The sequence below is a fragment of the Zea mays genome, chromosome 2 (assembly GCF_902167145.1).
Source record: "Zea mays cultivar B73 chromosome 2, Zm-B73-REFERENCE-NAM-5.0, whole genome shotgun sequence".
Lineage (NCBI taxonomy): Eukaryota > Viridiplantae > Streptophyta > Magnoliopsida > Poales > Poaceae > Zea > Zea mays.
Genome location: NC_050097.1, coordinates 152,831,101 through 152,856,259, shown reverse-complemented (window position 1 = coordinate 152,856,259; position 25,159 = coordinate 152,831,101). Strand labels below are relative to the sequence as shown.

At 45.4% G+C, this 25,159-nt stretch overlaps 3 protein-coding genes across 4 annotated transcripts; 2 read left to right on the top strand and 1 right to left on the bottom strand.

Annotated features, from left to right (window-relative positions):
* Positions 1–4,892: 4,892 nt before the first annotated feature.
* Positions 4,893–7,227, top strand: LOC100304119 (uncharacterized). Of its 2 annotated transcripts, NM_001328371.1 has the most exons (3): positions 4,893–5,311; positions 5,923–5,998; positions 6,958–7,227. In NM_001328371.1, exons 1-2 carry the CDS (start codon positions 5,189–5,191, stop codon positions 5,986–5,988), a joined length of 189 nt encoding a protein of 62 aa, NP_001315300.1. In that variant the 5' UTR covers positions 4,893–5,188; the 3' UTR covers positions 5,989–5,998; positions 6,958–7,227. The 2 variants fall into 2 exon arrangements, with proteins under 2 accessions (NP_001315300.1, NP_001307689.1); NM_001320760.1 differs by lacking the exon at positions 6,958–7,227 and having other exon boundaries at positions 4,969–5,311; positions 5,923–6,110.
* On the bottom strand, positions 6,482–9,087 carry LOC103648992 (calcium-dependent protein kinase 25). Its single transcript, XM_008673351.3, has 7 exons — positions 8,084–9,087; positions 7,848–8,000; positions 7,646–7,761; positions 7,376–7,543; positions 7,142–7,269; positions 6,950–7,049; positions 6,482–6,734 (listed from the first exon to the last, which is right to left on the bottom strand). Exons 1-7 carry the CDS (start codon positions 8,973–8,975, stop codon positions 6,633–6,635), a joined length of 1,659 nt encoding a protein of 552 aa, XP_008671573.1. The 5' UTR covers positions 8,976–9,087; the 3' UTR covers positions 6,482–6,632.
* Positions 9,088–11,780: 2,693 nt separating this feature from the next.
* LOC100382609 (uncharacterized) lies at positions 11,781–14,755 on the top strand. The gene is given in 3 exon segments (NM_001294309.1): positions 11,781–11,971; positions 12,084–12,131; positions 14,559–14,755. Coding segments are annotated over 3 exon segments (192 nt in total). The 5' UTR covers positions 11,781–11,878; the 3' UTR covers positions 14,610–14,755.
* The last annotated feature ends 10,404 nt before the right edge of the window (positions 14,756–25,159 follow it).

Below are 25,159 nucleotides of genomic sequence, written 5' to 3'. Positions count from 1 at the left end.
GTAAGCTCTCTAAGGCGCTCTATGGACTTAAGCAAGCCCCAAGAGCATGGTATGAATGCCTTAGAGACTTTTTAATTGCTAATGCTTTCAAGGTTGGGAAAGCCGATCCAACTCTTTTCACTAAGACTTGTGACGGTGATCTTTTTGTGTGCCAAATTTATGTCGATGACATAATATTTGGTTCTACTAACCAAAAGTCTTGTGAAGAGTTCAGCAGGGTAATGACGCAGAAATTCGAGATGTCGATGATGGGCGAGTTGAACTACTTCCTTGGGTTCCAAGTGAAGCAACTCAAGGACGGCATCTTCATCTCCCAAACGAAGTACACGCAAGATCTGCTAAAGCGGTTTGGGATGAAGGACGGCAAGCCCGCAAAGACTCCGATGGGAACCGACGGACACACCGATCTCAACAAAGGAGGTAAGTCCGTTGATCAAAAAGCATACCGGTCAATGATAGGGTCTTTACTTTATTTATGTGCTAGTAGACCGGATATCATGCTTAGCGTATGCATGTGTGCTAGATTTCAATCCGATCCTAAGGAGTGTCACTTAGTGGCGGTGAAGCGAATTCTTAGATATTTGGTTGCTACGCCTTGCTTCGGGCTCTGGTATCCAAAGGGGTCTACCTTTGACTTGGTTGGATACTCAGACTCCGACTATGCTGGATGTAAGGTCGATAGGAAGAGTACATCGGGGACGTGCCAATTCTTAGAAAGGTCCCTGGTGTCATGGAACTCTAAGAAACAAACCTCCGTTGCCCTATCCACCGCTGAGGCCGAGTACGTTGCCGCAGGACAGTGTTGCGCGCAACTGCTTTGGATGAGGCAAACCCTCCAGGACTTTGGCTACAATCTGAGCAAAGTCCCACTCCTATGTGATAATGAGAGTGCTATCCGCATGGCGGAAAATCCTGTTGAGCACAGCCGCACAAAGCACATAGACATCCGGCATCACTTTTTGAGAGACCACCAGCAAAAGGGAGATATCGAAGTGTTTCATGTTAGCACCGAGAACCAGCTAGCCGATATCTTTACCAAGCCTCTAGATGAGAAGACCTTTTGCAGGTTGCGTAGTGAGCTAAATGTCTTAGATTCGCGGAACTTGGATTGATTTATAGCATACTTGTGTTTATGCCTTTGATCATGTTCCTTCTGCATTTTGTTGCTTATTGTGGTGCTCAAGTTGTACAAACACTCCCTGGACCTCACAAGTCCGTTGCAAAGTGATGCACATGTTTAGGGGGAGATGTGTTACAACTTGACCCTTTGAGACTAACCATGTGCTTGAGTTTGATGATTTAGTCTCGAAGGAGGATTGAAAGGGAAAAGGTGGACTTGGACCATGAAAGACTTCCACTGCACTCCGATGAGAGGGTAACTTATTCCAAGTTCATCTCATGAACTCTTATTGCCATTTGCTCTTAATTGAAGATTTTGGTGAGGCAATGGGGTTATCGGGCCAAGATTGATCCCGTTTTGGTGCTTGATGCCAAAGGGGGAGAAAATAAAGGCCAAAGCAATAAATGGATCAGCTACCACTTGAGAAATTTTGAAAATAGTAAAATAGAGCTTTTTGTTTTGTCAAAAGTTGGCCTCTTGTGGGGAGAAGTGTTGATTATGGGAAATAGGGGGAGTTTTTGAAATCTTTGATCAATCTCTTTTGGAATGACTCTATTTATGCTTCAACATGTGTGTTTGACTTAGAGATAGAGATTTGAGTTTGATTTGCAAAAACAAACCAAGTGGTGGCAAAGGATGATCCATATATGCCAAAATTGAATCAAAATAAATTTGAGTTTCATTTGAAGTGATATTGCACTTGTTCTAGTTGCTTTATGTTGTGTTGGCATAAATCACCAAAAAGGGGGAGATTGAAAGGGAAATGTGCCCTTGGGCCATTTCTAAGTATTTTGGTGATTGAGTGCCAACACAAGTGCTTAAATGTGAATTTATGCTCATGGATGGACAAAGTGCAAATCAAGAGTAAAGGTATGTTTCTAAGCCTTAGTACATTGGTTTTGTGTACTAATATACTTGTCTAAGTGTTAGAAACAGAAAGAAGAAGAAAAGAAAAGAGGTGAAAAAGGCTTGGCTGTGTACATCCAAGACTCAGCTCATTCTGGCACACCGGACTGTCCGGTGGTGCACCGGACTGTCCGGTGCGCCATGCTGACTCGGCGTGAAGTGGCCGCTCTCGGGAATTTGTTGACGGCGTATAGCTAAAATTCACCGGACTGTCCGGTGAGCCAACGGTCGGCCGGGCAAACGGTCGGCCGCGGAATCTGCGCGCGACACGTGGCCGGGCCAACGGTCGGGAGGGGGCACCGGACTGTCCGGTGTGCACCGGACATGTCCGGTGCGCCAACGGCTCCCAGATCTGCAACGGTCGGCCGCGCCATTTTAGGAAGGAAATCGGGCACCGGACAGTGTCCGGTGTGCACCGGACTGTCCGGTGCCCCCGATGACAGAAGGCAAGAATGGCTTTCCAGATTTGTGCTCAACGGCTCCTAGCTGCCTTGGGGCTATAAAAGGGACCCCTAGGCGCATGGAGGAGAACACCAAGCATCCCTTGAGCATTGTTGATCACTCACACTACATTCTTGCGCACTTGTTCGACATTCTAGTGATTTGAGCTCCGTTCTAGTGTGCTAGTCACTTGAGCTCAAGTCTTGGTTTTGTGTGTGCGTATTCGCTGTGATCTTTGTGTCGTGTGTGAGTTGCTGATCCCTCCCTTGCTCCGTGATTCTTTGTGAACATCTTTTGAAAGGGCGAGAGGCTCCAAGCTGTGGAGATTCCTCGCAAGTGGGATTAAGAAAAGCAAAGCAACACCGTGGTATTCAAGTTGGTCTTTGGACCGCTTGAGAGGGGTTGATTGCAACCCTCGTCCGTTGGGACGCCACAACGTGGAGTAGGCAAGCGTTGGTCTTGGCCGAACCACGGGATAACCACCGTGCCATCTCTGTGATTGATATCTCTTGGTTATTGTGTTGTGTTGAGATCCTTCTCTAGCCACTTGGCAAATTACTGTGCTAACAATTAATCAAGTTTTGTGGCTTAAGATTTTGAAGTATTACAGGATCACCTATTCACCCCCCTCTAGGTGCTCTCACGAAGTCTACGGCAACGCTTGGAACATCCAACAGCTACGTCGCTTTTACCCTTAAGATGTTTTCAAGTTGTTCATATACCTCGCACCCACGCAAAGTTTAGTCATCAAGGAAGGGTCGGCCTCGCCTCGGCAAAGCCCGACCCTCCCTCGGGGGCTAAAAGGGGGGGAACCCCCTCTGCGTCGAATTTTTTCCTCGAAAAAGAAGATCCCTTCTGCCAGAATGTCTTTCGTGCTTTTTGACTACTTCGAAAAGTGGATCCTGAAAACGACGGAGTACACGTAAGCAGCCAAGGTTGACCGAGCCGAGGGACTCCTACGCCTCTGGGATACGGATACCTCACTCATCACCTTCTGCGATAAGTAACTCACGTTCGGATAAGTGGTTCCGCGGACCGAACAAGTCTTCACGTTCGGAAGTTCTTCTGCCAAAGTGATCCTTCGAGCCTTCTCGACTGAGTCGGTGACAGAGCCTCATGGACGGATAAAAGTGCGCGTAAGCAGCAAGGCCGACCGAGCCGAGGGACTCCTACGCCTCCGGGATACGGATACCTCACTCATCACCTTCCGCGAGAAGCAACTCTCGCTCGCACAAACATCCCTGTTGCCGACAAAAAAGTCCAGATACTCGAAACAAGAAGAAAAGAGACGCAGCTTTACAACACAGCGAGGGTGTGTGTTCTGGCCTCGGCGGCCGTGGGAGACACACGCTACAAGACGATCTGATCCTGTAGGCTCAGGTCTTGACGCTGGAAGGGGGCAGCAGCACCCTCGGCATCGACGACACTTTCGGCGAGGTCCGACCTAGCCTCGGACGGCGACACGGTCCAAGGATCTCCGCTCTAAAGGACGACGTCATCGCCACACCCGGGCAATCGCTGCCAGGGTCTTCTCCGGAAATCTGGCCCGAGCAGGCGGCTCGGCCGGTCACTCTGGGGCCTCGGCCAACCATCTTCCAAGGGCGCCAGCCCGACCCGAGGCCTCGGCTGGTCAACTCCGGCGTCGGTCCCGCTAACGGACGACCCGGCTGGGCTCCGGCCAACCAGGTTTCATTTTCGAGCCAACTCCGCCCCTGTTCATGCTGATATCGCTACCCTTGGCCTCGGCTCATCGAAGAGCGGCCAAGGGGTCCCTTTAACTAAGCTAGAGAAGCCTCAGACAACAAGGCCGACCGAGCCGAGGGACTCCTACGCCTCCGGGATACGGATACCTCACTCGTCACCTTGGCACGGGGCGACTCACGCTAAGAGAGGCTCTTTGATGGGCTCTTTCTAGAAAAGAGTGAGGAGTCCCTAAAAAAATTAGCACAAGCCGGAAGCCAGAAAAAAGAGCTTCTATCGATTTCTCTCGTATGTTTTTCTTTTTTTATTAACGCTACATCGTAGGAGAAACCGTAAGAGGAGCTATATTTCTAACTAAGGGGACATTTAAATGTATTAGAACTAATAATTAGTGACTAAAATTTATTGAGACATCGAAACACTCTAGCTAATAGTTCAGCTATTAGCTATTTTTAGTAAATTAGTTAATAGTTAGGTATTTATTTATTAACTAGCTAATTTAACTAACAATTTTTAGCTAATTAACTAATAGTTTTTAAGAACTTTTCTCGAAATAAGAAGAGAGCTGTTTTTTTAAGGAGCCTAGTTAGAAAAGAATGAGCCCTAGCAAACGGACGTAAACAGAGGATAAGCTGTAGAGAGCGTCGGCTTCTGTTCGCTCACCAACTCGCAGAATCGCGCGGGTCGCAACTCGCTACATCCCGCGGGTGCCGACGCCGCCGCTCGCGTTAGGCCACTCCGCCGTTCGCGACCTGTCACTTCCTGTCCGTCCCCCTGCCGCACGCCACCGGAGCTCACTCACCGATTAGTCCCCACCTCAGACCCTCTCCGCGCGCGCCCAGTCCGGCGGCCGCCCTGCCCAACGCTAGGGTTTAGGTGGCGGCTGCAGGGTCACGCCGGCGCCCTCCGCCCTCCACCGGCCGCCGACAGAAGGGGTGACGTAGGTCACCTCGCTTTTCCTTGGCGAGCCGTCTGTCTGTTGGTGTCGGCCCGACAAACGCCGAGGAGGGAGACAGCGAGATGCCGCACCGAGCGCGCCCGATGACGGGGCTGCTGGTGTTCATGGGCGTCAACCTCGCGCTCTTCAACACCATCAGCCCCGTCTACGACTTCGTCTGCTTCCACCCCTACTGGGAACGAAGGGTACCGGACGAGCCCTACTCTATCTCCTTCTCGACCTCACCCTCCCCATCGCAAAGCTATGTGCTTTAGGCTTTAGCGTTTAATCCTTCTTTACTTAGCTAGTCGCAATACTGACGCTCTCGTCGAGCAATGGTTGCTGCCACGGTTTTAGTTGGCAGCACTCGGCGATCCATGTTGTCTAGGGGACGTGTGCGTCAGCTGTTTGCAGGAATGTCTGTGTGGCCAGTGGGTTGCAGTGTTTGTTTTTTTTCTTCGACTGGGATTAACATTACCTTGCGTTTCTGAACTGCAGACTAAGAATGTCTGTGTTGATTTAACTGGATTTGTAGTCTTGGTGTTCCGTTTCCCTATTCAGACATGTGCGCCACCAGCTGTTTGCTGAAATGCCTATCTCGGGATGAAAATGATATTACCTGCAGTTTGCAAGTTACTGTGGAAGTATAGATTTGTAGATTGCAAGGACCATACTTCAGGAGTTCTTGTGCAATTTTGTATCAGAATTCAGAATGATGCCATTTTGTGGACATTTTTGTTTGTCTGAGTACTCGTTCTTTGATTTGATATATGCATGTTGTAATTCGAGTCATTTAACTTTGTGTCCAACTATATAGAGAGAACGCCGCCGAAGGGAACTTGAAGCTCTGCGGGCGAAAGGATCTCTAGAGACAACTAACTAAATTCTCCTAAGTAAGAACAAGCTTCCCAGTTCCTCTGTTCTGTATTTGTATTCATTCTGCCACATGCAAGATGTAAACTCAGAACCTCTTCCCCGTCACCATATAGACCATTCTTTTTACCAGTGGTTGTCTCAAGTATCAAGATGTTCCTTGTACAATCTGTGGAAGTGCTCACTGCCATAGCCATTCTTTTATATAGATAAAGATTCTCCCATTGTATCTTGTGATGATTTGAGGTCTGTTTGAACCATCCTATTTTCTTATTTTTCTTGATAATTTGGCATCATTTTGTGTTCTGTCATACAATTACCTTATCAGTAGATCTTGTTGCATATTGTTCTCTCAAATGCATCATCAGTATTTTTGCGAGGACAATGAGAATAATAGATGCCAGCTGTAGTCTTCTGAAATACGCACTTGCTGAATTGCCATCCTATTGTTGTGTCTCTAGCAGTAGTAGATCTATCTTTCTCAGTTCCTAAGTATGCATGTCTTTCAAATCACTTGCAATCAATAGCACAACGTACACAACCATCCATGAACTAAGTTGCAAAAGTAACTCCATTGCATTTGTGTACAGATGTACAAATTTGCTTGTTTGAGCTGCTATACACATTACATTACACACTTGCTGCTTCACTTCACTATAGGACTATGTCTCGCCTCTTCTTGATGTTCATTGGCTCGGCACCAGCCGTCCCTTTCCTCATCATCGCCACAAACTCTGAATAATCTATCCTTCCATCCTGCATGTGCAAAAGTGAATTTAAGTCTTTGGTTTAACAATAAGAAACTAAGAACACAAATGTTCAGTTACGAGGAACAACTAATCATGACAAGTTAGTCATTTTGGTGTACTGGGTTCTATTTCTGTAGCACCGCCACCTCAAAATTTGATATGATGATGTGGTTTCTATAGTTTAGTTTGTCGGCTGAAATTTAAATAATGCTTGTTCCTTACATTGTCAGAGTCGGCATCGGAGATGATGTCTTTGATTTTATCGGCGTCATACAACCCTTGCTCCTTCAAGGCGTGCTCAAGCTCTTCTTTAGTAATGTACCTGTGAGATAAACGAATTATATATGTGTCCTGTTATGATATGTGTCGTCCAGAATTCAGGTACCAGCTGTATCATTTTAACGTTCAACTTACCCGCTGTTGTCCTTGTCGAAATACTGGAATGCTGTGTAAAGGTGCTCTTCTCTATCCAGTTTGTTCATATGCACTGTTGCGGTGACGAATTCGTCGTAGTCAATTAACCCGTTGCCGTCAGCGTCAGCCTGGAAATGTATAAAGCATTTCAGCAGGGATGTTTTCAGATTACTTCTTCATTTTGAAAAGAATCACAATTCCTTTTTTTTAAAAGATTGTACTCTGAAAACTCACTGCTTCCATTAGTTTCTCCATTTCGCTGTCTGACAGCTTGGGCCCGTGCTTTGCCAACCCGTGTTTGAGCTCGTCGAGTGTAATGGTCCCGCTGTTATCCTTGTCAATGTTCTTGAACATCTCCTTCAGCCCTGTGATCTCCTCTTCGGATAGGCACCCAGCTATGATCTAACATTATGTCATCAAGGGCATTTATAATGAAAATTCTGCCGTGTAAGCATTGCTGTTCTTCAGAAGTTGTATTTGTGGAGTTTTTATCAGATAATGTACCCTCAATGCTGCTTTCTTGAACTGGTTCATGGCCCTGAACTGCTTGAGCCTGTCGAGAACAACGTTGTCAAGCGGCGTGTCAGGCGCGTCTCCGTCTTCTTTGATCCATGGGTGATCTACAAGTTCATCAAATCCGCTCGATCGCTGCTCATGAACGATACAATACATATGAGTGTATGACAGCAACGATCTGGGTACTTACTGAGGACCTGGAACGCCGTGAGCCGCTCCTTGGGGTTGATGTTGAGCATCTTCTTGACGAGATCCTTGGCTCCCGGCGAGATGTGTGGCCATGGCTCGCTGGAGAGGTCAAGCTGCCCTCGCAGGATGGCGGTGAAGATGCCGTTCTCGTTCTCTGGTGATGCAAGAACAGGGCTGAGAAGCAAATCCATCGTCGGGTTCTGTATATCGTCTAGGACGAACACGGACGGATCCGACCTGCCCAGAAGGGAGGCACGCCGGCGAGGAAGATGTAGAGCATGACGCCGACGCTCCAGATGTCGGCCTCCGGGCCGTACTTCCTCTTGAGCACCTCGGGCGCGATGTAGTAGGCGCTGCCGACGATGTCCCTGAGCAGCTCGCCCTCCTTGAAGAAGACGGAGAGGCCGAAGTCGGTGGCCTTGAGCGGCGCGTCCTCGTCCTTGCTGAGCAGCAGGAAGTTCTCGGGCTTGATGTCCCGGTGCATCACCCCCATGGAGTGGCAGGTGTGCACGATCTGCACGATGGCGCGCAGCAGCTCCGCGGCGCCGCGCTCCGTGTACTGGCCCCGGGCGATGATGCGGTCGAAGAGCTCCCCGCCCGCGCACAGCTCCATGACGAGGTGCACGCTCTGCTTGTCCTCGTACGCGCCGCGGAGGCCCACCACGTTGGGCTGGCCGGAGAGGTGGTGCATGATCTGCACCTCCCGCCGCACGTCGTCCACGTCCTCCCTGGCCGCCAGCTTCCGCTTCGCGATCGTCTTGCACGCCAGCTTCTCGCCGCTCGTCCGGTGCGTGCACAGGTGCGTCACGCCGAACTGCCCGCGCCCGAGCTCCTTGCCCATCGAGTAGGTCGCGCGCACGTCCTCCATGGGCCGGCCCAGCACCGTGCCCACGGCCGCCGCCGGTTTGCTGCCGGAGCTGGCCCTGGCGCCGCCGGTGGGTGAGGCCGGCTTCGTCGTGCCGCCGCCACCACCACCGGCAGCAGCAGCGGCAGCAGCCACCGCGGACGAGGACGACGCCCGTTGTCCGTCGGCGTTGTTCGCGGACGCGCCGCGGCTTGGCGCCTGCGCCTTTGGCGCCGCCTCGGTGGCGCCGGCCTCTCCGGCGCCCTTGGAGCAGCACTGGCCCATGGCTGCGGCGGGGAACGAGTGCGGCCGCCTGCTCCCACGGAGGGCAGCCAGCCACGGACATGAACGGCGAGAGATGGAGGGGCGTATCGGGAGGAAAAAAAAAAGGTTTCTAGATTTTGAAGGGTAGGGAGGGAATGGCGGGAAAGAAGAGGGCGGCAGGGTGTCTCGTGACAGATATATATAGGCTGCTTGCTGTTTCTGGCAAAACTGATCAACAGCACTTCCAGATTGAAGTTGTGTCAGCAGGCACAACTTCAAGTATTTGCAAAGGTCAGGGCTACAAGTCAAACAGAAGTTTCTGCAAATTTTTACAAGATGCTGCGATTATTGTCGTTGGAAGACTGAATTCTGATTCTGAATCTGTACTGATGGTACTCCTCTCCCTGATTTACAAGAGAAGAAATACCATTTCTCTGCATTACATTTGATGCGTTTTCCCTGAACTTCATGATGAGGACCTAAAACGACCACTTCCATGATTGTCGCGTGGCTGTATTAAGGCTTGTGTTTTGCAGACAAAATTGCATAAGGACCATCCGTATGGAAACATCATGTGGGTGTATGGCCGACGCGTGGCTCATGACCCACGAGACATGGCTTGTTGTTGGATCGCTGCATAATTTACTATAGTTTGCCTAACTTTTTATGTTTAATATTAGTTTTTTAATTTGGTCTAGCCTTGAACAAGTTGTAGCGCAATTAGCTAATAACCAAATCTAAGAAGACACCATGGTCCATGTGTCAGTTGCAAAGTCCGCACAGGTATCCTGGTAGAGATGGTATACATCGATTTCCCCCCTATATTCTGGCATCTAATATCATTGGGATATACCACCACATCTTGAGGATTCACCCACTTTTTCCTTATAAGTCTTTTACTTACCATACGCATCTTTCACATGTGCCTAATTGTGTGCTTTTAACTTTCCTAAATTTGCTTAGACTAGAGATATGATTAACCATAGGTTGTAAAATTCTTTCTGAATTAGTCTAAGTAGAGACTAGATAAACCTAAATAAGAAGAGCCCTATTTAAGTTTAGCTACCCAATTTACACCTCCCACTCTTGGGTTGGGCACTCAAATTCCTACACTGTTCATACATGTATAAAATTAAATACTGTTGAGAATTGTTGTGACTAGGCCTTTGAGATACCCTAGAGGTCCAAGGCCCTATATATAGTATCTCCCGTAGTGGGGAAGATATATAGATCGCTGACAAGCATTTAGCAAGGAGAAGTCCTAAGACTAATAATAAGAGGACTTTAACCATTTACTCGCTTAGGGTCTCAAAATTGAAGTCGTGTTTGTGAGGTGCTCACAGGGTTCTATTGACCATATATAGCTAGTTGAATCTAGCTATATTGCATCCAAGCATCATTCATTGTATAGGCATATTTTGAAGGTGGTGAACTCTATTTCTTAAAATGTGATAAAAGCTAAGAATGTGCCAACCCAAGCGATTGGAGAGGTGTTACTAAGCTTCTCAACAACTTGAAGAAGATATATCAACTTTCTACCTCTCTTGTTCCTCCTTGAAAGTTCCACGTCCTCCTTGCTCATATCTGCTAGGTAGAGAAATCTTCTTCTCAATCCCCAACTATTGTGGTATTCTCTAGGTTGATCTCTATAGTGTTTTAGTGGTTGAGCTCCTCGTCCACTTCTTCCTTATCGTCACCTCGTCGGCTCCTGCTTGTTCATGGTTCCTAGAGAGATAGAGGTGAAGACCTAGAGTGTGTGTGTGAGTGAAGAGAGTGATTGGGTGTTTTATTGTTCTCTTGGTGAATGACATTGCCCTAAAATGAGAACATGTGCTAACAGGTAGGACTAAAAGGGCTACTGTGAAGATAGTTCAACCCTGTGCATGAAGTGCTCTAAAATCTTGGTTCAGTTTGGTTCGGTTTTTAGGTAAAAAAATTTAGTCCTATATAATATATATGGACTTAAATAGGACTAATCAAGGCCGTACCCGAGATTCGGAGGGCACTGTGCCAAACAAAACTTTAGGCCAGAAAAATTACTAAAACTTTATTATAATCGTATTTTGGAAAAAAAGTACATGTGGTTCTTATCGATATCCAACTCATCTTCTATAAAAAGCATCAATCGCCTGGCAGTCTGGCAGGATGGCAGTGACGTAGTCACGTAGAACAGTAGAAGCCTAGAATGTAAAGCAACGTCTGGCTTAACGATAACAACACACAATCACATGTTCGCCAAGAATTCGGAACGTCAACACAAGATGGAAATCAATGGGGGATTGGGGGTGTTTGGTTTGAGTAATTACTCCGTTCAAATTGATGTGGTGCACCATGATTTCATTCTTTAAATTTGGTGGGATGACACTATTCGTCATATTAGTACTAACTAACTATGATGAATGAGGTGAACAAAAATAGTGAGTGAGAAGATAATGAACTAGATCATTTCTCAAACCAAACACCCCAACATACCTAATGAGCTGCTTCTTTCTATCTGAACTTGCTCGAAATTTGGGGCTTCATGATTTTGGACCCTGTTCGGTAGCCCAATTGCACATGCACATGCTAATATACAACCTTGGGACTAATTAAAAATTTTCTAAATGGATTCAAACTCGAATATGGCCAAAAAAATATCCATACCATTTGTATTTCTAGTCACCGTTCAAAATTTAAGTACACATTATATAAATTCATTATCTAAAATAAATAAATAAATATATTTTGTTATAAAAATATTAAAAAGAACTGGATGGGCCACTGCCCACTGGGTTCGGACCAAAAGAAAGGGATCAAAATTATTAAATCAACAAGAAGGTGGGAACTATAAAAAGAAGACGTCTCCGAATCCGTCTCCGCCTTTCCTGTCTCCTCTCGCTCGCTCTCCCCGTCTCCCGCACGCCCACCCGCCGCCGCCGTTCGCCATGGGCCTCCTCGACTCGCTGTACCGCGTGGTGATGCGCCGCAACGCCGTCTACGTTACCTTCGTCGTCGCCGGTGCCTTTGCGGGCGAGCGGGTGCGCCATCCCTCCCTCCCCCGAGGCCCCGACCCCCAGATCCCAGACCTGCCATTCCCTCTCCCTCAAGGGTTCTCTCTTTGATTCCTATTCGGTTGTCTGCCGTTTGCAGGTTGTAGACTACGGAGTTCACAAGATCTGGGAGATGAACAACCTCGGGGTAACATTTCTCCCCCAGCTTCCGTTTCGCGTTATTGTTCTGTTATTATCAGTTCGTTGCCATTGTCATCGGCCAATTAGTGAAAGAAATTTAGGCAGTTCTGAGTGATGAAACATCTGTTTATTTGATTTGTTCTGGATTAAGGTCGCTTGTGAGAGAATGCCAATTGTTATCTGTGTGCAATTAGGTCGCGTGTTTATAGTTGCCTGATCGCATTTTGTCCTTGTCCCTTCTGGATTGCGGTCCTGTCACCCACCCTGAGGAAGAATACACCTGGTTGTGGTCTCCATTTTTCTCAGCTACTACTGTTCCTATGCCACAGTTTTTTAGATGTGATGATGCGGCATTGCTTGCCTTTTATATATATGGGCTTGTCTATGCAGATGAGTGACTATTTTGTTAGTACATGGCGATACTTTGAAAATATTGTTCTCATTTTTCATCTCTTCCAGATTTATCATGACATGCTTTCCCTTGATAACCACATGCATGTAATCATATTTATTTGGTTCGCAGCAGTCAAATACTCTGTCTATAGGTTGTTTTATTTTTAGTGAAGCAGAGTGTCACATTTGGTACAGCAAATTAAGCATCTACAAGATGTGTTCTTTTTTTTTGCCATTAGTTATTTAGGTCTGAACTGAATCAATCTTATGAAACTAGCACTGTTACGACCACTTCCATTTATGTCTCAATGTGTGTAGGAGCACCTGCTTACCATTACCTTTTAATGAGCAAGGGAAACAATAGAGCATTGAGATTAGCCAGAAATGTACATATTGTGTTTTTGTTGTTCTTGATTTCTCGTTTCTGTAGATATTTATTCCTGATGTAATATATGCAGAACGTGATGTAATAGTTTTCTGACAAATAACTGGAGTTACTTATTGCCTCACACTCAGTAGAAAATAATTCAACACTATCAGGCAATCTGTGTTACTGTTATATTTTACAATGGATGCCCATTTCAAAGCATTCCATGACGATTGCATTTTCCACATCACAAGGCAGATAGACAACAATCATGATGTTTGATGAATTGATGCCGATGTAGAGGAGTTATGTGGCTGCACAAATTAATGAACAATGCAAAAATTATTGCCAGGCTTGGACGAATATGCAGTTACATTATTAATTAATTGTAATGTGCAGAAGGAAAATATTTAGAAGAGTCCAACACGTTTAATTTATACATCATGGACCAATAAAACATGTGGATGTGCTGATTTCTGAATCATCTTCATAGATTCAGACTTGAGATGTGTTGGCATAAATGAGAAAGCTGGATTGCTCAATGTTTGGTTCGTGTGTAGTCTAAATTTGCATCTAATAACATATTTGTATTATTTTGCTTGAGGAGCCTTGCAGACTTCTTTTATTAGCAATCAGCCACTGATTGCTGACCGGGTGCATGTCTTCTGTTTCTATGTATGGTGCTGATGCATAAAAAAGGTTGGACTGCACCAATTAGATCACAGTGCAATAAGCTGTTTACCATTAGCTTTTAGAGAGCAAGGAATGGAGCATTGGGATAATGTAGACACGTACATAATTCTGTTTTTGTTATCTTGGGTTCCTATTTCTGTAGAGACTTCATCCTGTCGTAATACATGCAGAGTGTGACGTAATAATGTTCTGCCAAACAGCTGGGGTTACTTTTTGCCTGACAGTGGGAAATAGTATGATTCAGTGTCTCAAACACCACTGGCCATGTATTTTACAGTTGTGTTTTGCTATTAACATATTTTTCAAAACATTCTATGGCGATTGCATTTTTTGATCACATGGCACATAGGTAGTGAATTAGTGATCATGAATATTTTATGTTGACGGAGTTATTTTTCTGTACAAATTAGTGTGCAAAATGCCAAAATGCAAAGATAATTTCCAAGCCTGGATAATTTGTAGCCCTCCTTTGCTTATTTAATCGACTGTAGTGTGCAACAGAAAAGCTTTTAGCAGAATCCAATGTTCTTAACTTTTACAGCATTTATCAATATACCATTCTGAAGTCTGAAGAGCATATACGGATAATCTGGAGTAGAGCACTAGAGCCCATTAAGACATCATATGCAGTGAACATACACTCAGCCTCTTGTTTAAGCAGTACGTATACTATTTCAGTTGATGAACAAATATTGCAGGCTTCTTGTTATTTGTAATCAGCCACTGATTCTGGCAGGATGCACGGCTTCTGTTTCTCTGTGCGGTGCATATCTAAAAGTGCACGTAGTCATTTTCGTCTGTGGTTTGATTTGAAACCAAAGCAGAGGCTGGCCTCAATGTTAGCTCTCTCTTTGTTTTCCAGCTGCATATAATATAGCTGAAGTGTAAAGACCCCTTATTGTTCACTCGACATGTCACACTGTTATCAAAATTGTCTCAGATTATTGGCTGACGATTTTTCTTTACGTTATGGAATTGCAGAAAAGGTACGAAGACATACCAGTTTTGGGGCAGAGGCCAGCCGAAGAATGATATACTTTGGTCGCCATTTAGCTCCGGTTTAACCGTTTCATTTTCGCACAATAATAAGCTGTGTAAACTTCTTACTCTGCTGCTGAGAGCTGCTTCCCATTCATTTTACTCTGAACATGCTGTGAGGGAATTTCGTGGTGCATGGCTGAAATCTGTTATATAGAGCATATGCAAATACGTCTAGAGGATTCCTCTCTCTGCCCAGTTCGACATTATCCGTGCACGTATCCTGCCCTTTCAAAATGACAAAGGTTTCTACGGACTAATTTTTAGCCTTTCTGTTTTAGTCCTTAAATTATTAAATACAGTGACTAAAAGAGAGATTATCTCTATTTTAGTCCTTATGTTTGGCAATTTAGAGACTAAGGTGTCGTTTGATTCACATATTTGTAATGTGATGGATAACCGATAACGTTATATTATTACCACTAGTTATATGTCCGTGCGTTGCTACGGCTTCTATATATCATATAGGTTAACCTTATTTAAACGAGATAGTTTTTTCAACACGTTCTAAATCATTGCAATGATTTATGCTCTATTTGAATCAGTAGTTGTGCTTGACCTCAAGAAGTCTACCATGTTACCTGAAGCAAATATGTTTTTAGATATTCCGAGTTAGCAGATTTTAGTTGTTCCTTCATCTCATCCATGTATAAGTAAACTTGCATCTCTCAAGTTCCCTTGAGATAGTTACCTTAAGGGCTAGTTTGGGAACCTCATTTTACCAAGAGATTTTCATTTTCCTAAGAAAAATTAGTTCATTTCTCCTTAAGGGATAGTTTGGGAACCCCAATTTCCCAAGGGATTTCTATTTTTCCAAGAGAAATTAGTTCATTTTCCCATGGGAAAATAGAAAACCCTTGGGAAATTGAGGTTCCCAAACTAGCCCTAAGAAAATTAGAATCTCTTGGGAAAACGGTGTTGCCAAACTAACCCTAAGTAATGAATATTATGCCACAAACAAAAGCACAAAGGCAGAGGTTCAAGTCATCACTAATTCAGTCTTGTCTGCATCTGCACCAAGTGAAGGCGACATCAACCTACTGCATCAAGCTAAGGGTTAAAATAAGAAGAAAAAACATAGAATTTCCTTGGTTCACCGTCATCCACTTTCTTGATGTTACAAAGTGAATCCTATTCAGTATTCACTATTGTTTAAGGGGGTGTTTGTTACCCAGATTATATAATCTAACAACTTTTGAAAAATTGTTGGATTATATAAATCTAGGTAGATTATAATACCAAACAAACACCCCTAAGTATCATCCACATAACTGAACACAGCTAACAGGCTTAAACACAACCCAGAACCCATATTCATTTTAGTCTTCAAGAGCAAAACCAAAAGGACACGATTTGAATATTTCTGCAAAAAAATGATGCAGCATGCCAATGCTAAAAACTACAACAGATTTAGTGCCTAATCAGAAGCAAACCGTTTTAAAAAAGATATGAGCAATAACATTTACAAAGGTCAAGAGTACAACAAGAACAACAATAAAATATTAGTAACAAATAAATAGTAAATAATGGACAATTAATCAATCTAAGTAATAGATAGGCAATGACCACTTTATATTAGGGGCTAGCCAACACAACCCAGGAAACATAGGAAAACATTTGCCAAGGTACCGACATTGAGAGATGAGAATATGGAAGCACACTCTTCTTCAAGGTTTATGAGCAGCGGCAACATTCCAGAAACTACTCAGGCTAGGGGAGGGAAGAATGGCTGAGCTAACAGATCTCCGGTCACAGCTGCCAAGTTTCTTGTCCGCTGTGCCTGCAGGTGTGCAAGAACCATCGAAATCCAGGACTCGTGCCTCGGTCTGCAATGTAAATTGCAATTAGAATACATGACTAATCTTTAAAACAAAAGCATATTTGCAATTCCACCACTAATAAGGCTTGGAACGTGCATAACTATCCCACATTCAGACATGTAGCTATGCACGTTATAAGGGAGATGGCTAGAAATGGCAAATAGTAAACTATGGTTTCCAAGAGAGATTGTTTCCTGATTGTCAAATTACTATGCTGTAACAAGTTGCTGTTACACACTATGATTTTAGTCTATGATCAATGCACACAACTGGGCAAACGACGATATAAAAACATAGACTACAAATTAAGGATGCAAATATAGTTCAAATACCAAAAAGAAATATAGATAATTAGCTCCCTCCATAAATATCTTAGTCTCTTGCCCAACAGGCCAAAATCGTAACTGGGAGGATACACACATGAACCTCATATCGACTGGCCAAGTCGAGCAGAGTGTACCAAATCAAGTAACTGCAACAAACAAACCAAGTTACGTTACACAAACAATAAAATACACACTCATGAAAATCAAATTATACATGTACCAAACTGAACAAGCAAGCATCGCCAATGTCCACACAATCAGTATGTGCTGACCAAACAACGAACTAATAATGGACAAATCTTTGAACAGATCATGCCAAAATCATATGGCAACCCTATAAGATACAGAAGAAACAATACTGGACAAGAGGTGCATTCTTCTATGTAGCTGAGTCTTCCCTCAAAGAACAACACAATTCTTTTACTTGTGCTCTTAATCTTGGTATCTATAATGACCAGGGTTCAAGAAAAAGCACAATTGTTTATGAGCAGCGACAAATGCAATACAACATGGGAAAATGTACCTACAAGAAGATCAATGGGACGACGATCTAGTGCTTCGATGTCCTTCTATGCTTAGTTGATGTACTCTTGCGTATGGTTGAGAAAAATAATCTATAATTCAATTATTAGTTCTCAGGAACATTAGAATGTTTGTAACAAGACAACATCTTTGGCGACTAATGGGTACCCTTAATGATTGAACGACACTATGACAGCAACAAGACGCAGTGAGGAATCAGCCAACAACCATACCTGTGTAGGACGCCTTGGCCTAATTGCAGATTCCTCAAATGCAAATGTCAAATAGTTGGGAATAAGGAGGCTAGTGACTCAAAATTTGGTTGCATTCTTGTGAGAATGGGCACCACGAGGCATAGAAAACTACATCAACATAATCATCCTTGTTTGCATGAAAAAGATTAACTACCATTGCCAAGGTGACCTCATCTCCCTAAAAGGATAGAAATCGGTCAGATTCTTATTTTACAAATAAAACTGACAGAAAGCCCTTATGCTCAAAGCTTTGGTTGCTCTCTATTGTAGTTCAACCGAAAACAAAAGGAAACAGTAAGGCACATACCTTGCAATACCTCACATACTGCCAATCAAATTAAAACCTCACAAACTGCCAACCTACAACAAAATAAGAACGAGCCCTAAAGCTCTTCTTTATCGGTGACAAAACAACATAAATGTAGAAAATTTAACTCAACTAACACTATGTTTGACACGAGCACATGAACAGTTGTGGATTCCACAGCACGCTGACACGTTTCTAGACCATATATCCATCAGATGAGCGTGTGGAAACCAAATTCACTCAAGAGTAGTTCCCCATCATATAGTTGTAGCGGACCTTGCGCTGCTCCCAGTGAGCTGGCTCAAGCTGTCCATCCTCATCATGGCCTCTGTGAATCTGTCATGTGCGGGCGCACATATAGGCGCCGCCGTGACGCACGCCGCGCTGCAGAGCGCGCTGAACGCGCACAGGAGGAGGCCACAACCAGTGGATAGATTTAGAAATAAAGATAAGGCTAGAGAATAAGATTGAGATGAGAGAATTGTGGAGAGTTAGTTGGCAGCAGATAAGTCCAAGAAAATAGGAGTTAGTTGAGAGTTTATAGGAGAAGTTGGTTAGCCATAGGGCTATTTATAAGCCACATGGCAGCAGGGAATAAGGCAAGCAAGATTATTATTTCCAAATCTCTCTCTCTCTAAACAAGCCGACGGCTGAGGGGAAAAACCTCACCGGTGACGACGGACCGTGGCTACGAACTCCATAGTCAGGGGCCAGCTACCCTAGGTCGGGAGGTCCTTGACAGAATCCCTCCTGAAGGTGTCAGCATAGAACCTCACGAGGGCGTCGAACAACTGCTGGTCCGAGTGGAGGACTCCCTGTTGCGCAGCAGCGAGGCGAAGTAGGCGCCGTCGAACCGCGCGGGCGTGGGAGATGTACCGCCGTGGTGATGATGACCGGCTGGAGAGGGACAACATATGGAACATGATCCAGGTGCAGAAATCGCAGATCCAAAGACGTGCTATGGGGGAAGAAGGGGCGACAATCGCAGATCGAGATGGGGGGCAGGGGCGGTCGCAGACCTGCGCGGGGCCGGTGGGTGTGGGGGTCACAGGGGCGGGGGCGTATAGGCGAGGATGGCATGGAGGGGGCGCGACCCGTGGGGAATGGAGTAGGGACGCGGGGTAAGAAAGCCTTACGGTGAGAGAAGCTCGAGGCGGCAGCGACCTCTCCGGGCTCTAGGCTTTCCTCCAGCCCCTCCGAGCTCTGCCTGCGCCCGTGCTTCTTCCCTCCAGCGGCGACCTGCCGCGTTAGGCCCCCTCTGCCTTGCCCCAGTGAACTCCCCTCCGCCCTGCGAGGATTTGGTGGCGCTGATGGCGCGGTGTCGACCGAGAATTTGGTGGCGCTGATGGCGGGGCGGGTTTGGGGCCTGAGCAAGGGCGCGTGGGGAGGACGAATGCGGGGCAGAACCGTGGTGCATTTTTGTGGACGCCTACAATAGATTCATATAGAGTAGTATATATATGTAAGTTGTAATGCAGTAAAACATATCCATTTAGTGACATTCCTCAAAGTCAACTTATCAGTTTAATTCAATGTGCATCAACATCACATTATAATTTGTGTTAACAAAACACTAACCATGCAGCACAACAGCAAGTTATAAAAAATTCTAATGGATGCAACCTTGTGGTTGGCATATGGAGTTTAGACTGCAGTGTCCTAGAAATGGCTACCTTAAAGGCACCATGGAGCCAGTATGAAGGGGTCAGTAGACATCAAAATATAATTGATATTTGTTCTAAGGTGTCAATGTGTGGTGTTCATGCTGAGTTAACCATATGCACTTACTATTGACTATTGTTGCCTACATCAGCAATCAATATTTCACTTTATTAATCTAGTCTACATCAGCTACATCAATAGTTCATAACTTAATTTATTTGAGATGTAGCTGATTTCTTTATGCCTTCTAGGTGCACCTACAGTCTTTACCTTGGAGTTTATGAATACCTTTATCTTATATTTTTTTAAAACATAATAGTGTGAAATTGACTTACCCATTTTCTACTTTTTTAGGTCAAAATCCTTAGCCCTTGGTTTAGGATGAAGTGGTTAGAACTTCAATTGCTTTTGCATTTATTGTAGTTCAAGTACTTGGTTGATGTCATGTATGCTATTGATGCTGGAAGGACAAGGAGGCGGCCCAGGACTAGGATATAGCACATACAAGTTAAAGTTGATACATTACCCACTTTCTCAAGTACAAGGAGTCAGAGCCCTAGGTTCTTTTGTTTAGGAGATACATTAGTCGATTTTAGTTAGATATATTAGCAAATTGGATTAGAATCAGTTAAAGTTGTATGAGACGATGGACTCGTAACTTGTCATTATATATATATAGGTCACGTGTATTTGGAAAACTACAAGAATGGATAAATCTAGTTTCCTATTTCCCCTGTTCTCCTACCTTTGTTCGTGTGATATGGCTGGCGCCTAAATCTCTGTTTCATAGGTCTAGGTCCCCGTACTATTACTTTGTATGCCTACACCCTTCGCAACCTACCAGAAACCAACCAACCACCAGTATTCCAAATTACTGAAAATGCATTTTCTCAAAAAAAGAAAGAAAACAACAAACAACTTAATTACTGAATTAGTTTAATATGCTAAATAATCCACACTGTGTCACACTGTTTCCCATATTTTATTATTTTCAATGAACACGACTCAAGACAATGGGCAATTTCCTCAAGATACTGAATTGTACCGTTTACTTAGAGCACAAATAAGATGTGCCATTACATTGACATTCAGAGAGCTGAATTCCACACTGGCTGAATGAGTGAAAAGTTACTTTTTCATGAACTTTACTAAGAATTTCTTGCTATCTGAAAGTGGAAATCCAAGCTCATGTACCTTTATGAAGTTATTAAATATTAGACTACTTTTAATTAGTAACTTAATCATAATTACGATTCAGGAATGTTTCCCTTTTATTTGCCAACAGATTTCTGCTATGTTCAAGATTGGGAACAGCAAGGAAGTTCTTCCAATACCTGATTACCTTTCGGAGCACTACAAGGACTGCATTAGGAAGTGTCTGCAACGTGACCCATCCCTGCGGATGTGAGTATGTGACACCAGCTTCATCTCTCAATTCCGTGAAGGGAGTCACCTGGTTTTTCCCTGCATCTATACCACCCTGTAGGCAGATTGTTAGTGGGTAGGGATTTCTACGCAATCTGCCTATGCTTAGTACTATTTAGCTGGTTTAAAGTACACACGGATCTCTAGATATCACCTGAGGCATCTGCGTCCGGTAGAACACCCTAGGCACTGCATGCCCACGAGCCCGGACTTTGTCCATGACTCCGGACCAGAACTATGCTGCGAAATCCGTAGCCTGCGCGTAGATGCGGACACTGGTCCAGTAGCAGCCATCGTGCAGGCCAGAGTTCAGGACCACGACGTCCAGAACACGATCACCGGACCTGAAGTAGGACCGGATGAGCTACCGGAAACCTCTGTTCCGGAGGGAATGCAAGCCAAGATAGTTCACCACCATGACACATCGACCACAAAGAGCTTGAAGGAGCAGTGCGCCGAGTACACCCACCCGTTGCTCTCCAGCGCGCCGAGCGGCCCGTCGCACCACTGTGCCTCGCACGGGTGGTCTAGCTCCAGGCACCGGTACCACCCAGCTGCGTCTGACGCCCAACCACCGGATACGGTCACCAGATGCCAATGGGAATTTTCTAGGATCCGGCTGGGTTCTAGGATCCGGCTAAGTTCTACGCCAGGTACCTTGCTGGTGAATAGATAGAAGATAGAAGATGCGATCTCACAAGCTGCGGAGGAAGGGGCGGATCCGAGGATTTTAGGAAGATGTTGGAATGGGGTGCTGGATCCGCTTCGAGCATGGCGACGGCGACCGAAGCAGGCCAGGCGGGCACCGCGGAGGCCGAGGTCGAGAAGGCGGAGTAGTACCTGGCGCCGCACATCGCGGGGAGCAGGGTGAGGATGGCAGGGGCGGCACCTTCCATCGATGGAGCACGGGCGCGGTGATGGTGGGAGCGGCGATGGAGGATCCCTGGAAGGGCGCGATGGAGAGCAGGGCGGGTGAAAGGGAAATGTGCCCTTGGGCCATTTCTAAGTATTTTGGTGATTGAGTGCCAACGCAAGTGCTTTTGTGTTGATCTATGCAATGTGGTGGACAAAGTGCAAATCATGTCAAAAGGTATGTTTCTAGACTTAGTACATTGTTTTATGGACTAATGTATTGTGTCTAAGTGCTGGAAACAGGAAAGATTGAATTGGAAATGAGATGGCTCGGTTCAGCCAAAGTCAGCTCGGTCTGGGTGCACCGGACTGTCCGGTGTGCCAGGCTGGCTCAGGCGAACTTGCCGCTCTCGGGAAGGAATTAACGACGTACGGCTATAATTCACCGAACTGTCCGGTGTGCACCGGACTGTCCGGTGTGCACCGGACTGTCCGGTGAGCCAACGGTCAGCCGGGCCAACGGTCGGCTGCGCGATCCGCGCGGGACACGTGGCCGAGCCAACGGTCGGGAGGGGGCACCGGACTGTCCAGTGTGCACCGGACAGTGTCCGGTGCGCCAACGGATCCAAGGCTGCCAACGGTCGGCTTCGCCAAATAAGGAAGGAAATCCGCACCGGACAGTGTCCGGTGGTGCACCGGACTGTCCGGTGCGCCAGGCGACAGAAGGCAAGAATTGCCTTCCCGGATTGCTCTCAACGGCTCCTAGCTGCCTTGGGGCTATAAAAGGGACCTCTAGGCGCATGGAGGAAAAAAACCAAGCATTCCTTGAGCACTCTTGATCACTCACACTCCATTCTTGCGCACTTGTTCGACATTCTAGTGATTTGAGCTCCGTTCTAGTGTGCTAGTCTTTTGAGCTTAAGTCTGGGTCTTGTGTGTGCGTATTTGCTGTGATCTTTGTGTCTTGTGTGAGTTGCTAATCCCTTCCTTACTCTGTGCTTCTTTGTGAACATCTTTGTAAGGGCGAGAGACTCCAAGTTGTGGAGATTCCTCGCGAACGAGATATAGAAAAGAAAAGCAAACACCGTGGTATTCAAGTTGGTCTTTGGACCGCTTGAGAGGGGTTGATTGCAACCCTCGTCCGTTGGGACGCCACAACGTGGAAGTAGGCAAGTGTTGTACTTGGCCGAACCACGGGATAAACCACTGTGTCTACCTGTGTTGATTCTCTTGTGGTTATTGTGTTTCGCTAAGACTCTTCTCTAGCCACTTGGCAATACTGTGCTAACGCTTAACCAAGTTTTTGTGGCATTAAGTTCAAGTTTTACAGGATCACCTATTCACCCCCCCTCTAGGTGCTCTCAATTGGTATCAGAGCCGTTCTCCTCAAGAAAGGGACTAACCGCCCGAAGAGATGGATCCTAAGGGCAAGGGGATTGTGATCAATGATAAGGAGAAGGAGTCCTTCGTCAACGAGCCCAAAGATGACAAGCCTACCGACTCGGGCTCGGGCCACAAACGCAAAGATGGGAAGAAGAAGAAGACAAGACGCATCAAGGAGATCGTCTACTACGACGACAGCGATGAGTCCACTTCTTCCCAAAAGGACAACGACGACAACGACTACGAGAGAAGGAAACCGGTTAATTCGAACTTTTCTTTTGACTACTCTCGTATTCCGCAAAGTACAAATGCTCATTTGCTCTCCATTCCACTTGGCAAACCTCCTCACTTTGATGGAGAGGACTACAGATTTTGGAGCCACAAAATGCGTAGTCACCTGTTCTCTCTCCATCCGAGCATATGGGAGATTGTGGAAAGTGGAATGAAATTTGATAGCTCGGATAGTCCTATGTTTATCAATGAACAGATTCATAGAAATGCACAAGCTACTACTGTGTTATTAGCCTCTTTGTGCAGGGACGAGTATCATAAAGTGAGCGGCTTGGACAATGCCAAGCAGATCTGGGACACCCTCAGAATCTCACATGAGGAGAACGACGTCACCTTACTCACCAAAATGGAGTTGGTGGAGGGCGAGCTTGGAAGATTCGCAATGATCAGGGGAGAGGAGCCAACCCAAACATACAACCGGCTAAAGACCCTCATCAACAAGATAAGGAGCTACGGAAGCACACGATGGACGGACCACGACGTCGTTCGTCTAATGCTAAGGTCCTTTACTGTACTTGATCCACATTTGGTGAACAATATCCGTGAAAATCCTAGGTACACCAAGATGTCGTCCGAAGAAGTTCTTGGGAAATTTGTAAGCGGGCGAATGATGATCAAGGAGGCAAGATATGTCGACGACGCGTTGAACGGTCCAATCCATGAGCCTCAACCCATTGCTCTCAAGGCAATGAGGAGCAAGGAGGCGCTACCTAGCAAGGTGGCGCAAGTTGAGGCGGCCGAGCTCAATGATGAAGAGATGACCCTCATCATCAAGCGCTTCAAGACGACACTAAAGGGTCGCAAGGGGCAGCCAAGCAAGACCAAGACAAAGGGGAAGCGCTCATGCTTCAAATGTGGTAAGGTTGGTCATTTTATTGCTAACTGTCCCGACAATGATAGTGACCTGGAACAAGGGAACAAGAGGGAAAAGAAGAAGAACTATAAGAAGGCAAAATGCGAGGCACATCTTGGCAAGGAGTGGGACTCGGATTGTTCGTCGTCCGACTCCGACAACGAAGGACTCGCCGCCACTGCCTTCAACAAGTCATCCCTCTTTCCCAACGAGCATCACACTTGCCTCATGGCAAGAGAAAAGAAGGTAAGCACTCGTAACACTAGTACTTATGCTTCTTCAAGTGAGGATGAGTCTAGTGATGATGATGAAATAGATTATTCATGTTTATTCAAGGGTCTAGATAGAACCAAGGTGGATAAAATAAATGAATTGATTGATGCTTTGAATGATAAGAATAGATTGCTAGAAAAGCAAGATGATCTCTTATATGATGAACATGATAAGTTTGTAGAAGCTCAAAAATCCCTTGCTTTAGAAATAAAGAGGAATGAAATGCTTTCTTGTGAATTGTCTACATGCCATGACTCTATTTCTAGTTTAAAAAGCATAAACGAAGACTTGAATGCTAAGTTAGAAATAGCTAATAAATCAACATCTTGTGTAGAACATGTTGTGGTTTGCACTAGGTGTAAAGATTTTAATGTTGATGCTTGTAGTGAACACCTAGTTTCAATTTCTAAATTGAATGATGAAGTGGCTAGTCTTAATGCCCAACTTAAGACTAGCAAAAGCGAATTTGATAAGTTAAAATTTACAAGGGATGCCTACACGATTGGTAGACACCCCTCAATTAAGGATGGACTTGGCTTCAAGAGGGAAGCCAAGAACTTAACAAGCCATAAGGCT

What these genes read in the sequence shown, in the direction of transcription:
- LOC103648992 (XM_008673351.3), bottom strand. Translation starts at nt 8,975, where the DNA reads ATGGGCCAGTGCTGCTCCAAGGGCGCCGGAGAGGCCGGCGCCACCGAG. An exon ending in TGGAGAAACTAATGGAAGCA is followed by an intron (nt 7,270 to 7,375) that starts GTGAGTTTTCAG and finishes ATACATTTCCAG; the next exon opens with GCTGACGCTGACGGCAACGG. An exon ending in TTCGACAAGGACAACAGCGG is followed by an intron (nt 7,050 to 7,141) that starts GTAAGTTGAACG and finishes TTTATCTCACAG; the next exon opens with GTACATTACTAAAGAAGAGC.
- LOC100304119 (NM_001328371.1), top strand. Translation starts at nt 5,189, where the DNA reads ATGCCGCACCGAGCGCGCCCGATGACGGGGCTGCTGGTGTTCATGGGC. An exon ending in ACCCCTACTGGGAACGAAGG is followed by an intron (nt 5,312 to 5,922) that starts GTACCGGACGAG and finishes CCAACTATATAG; the next exon opens with AGAGAACGCCGCCGAAGGGA.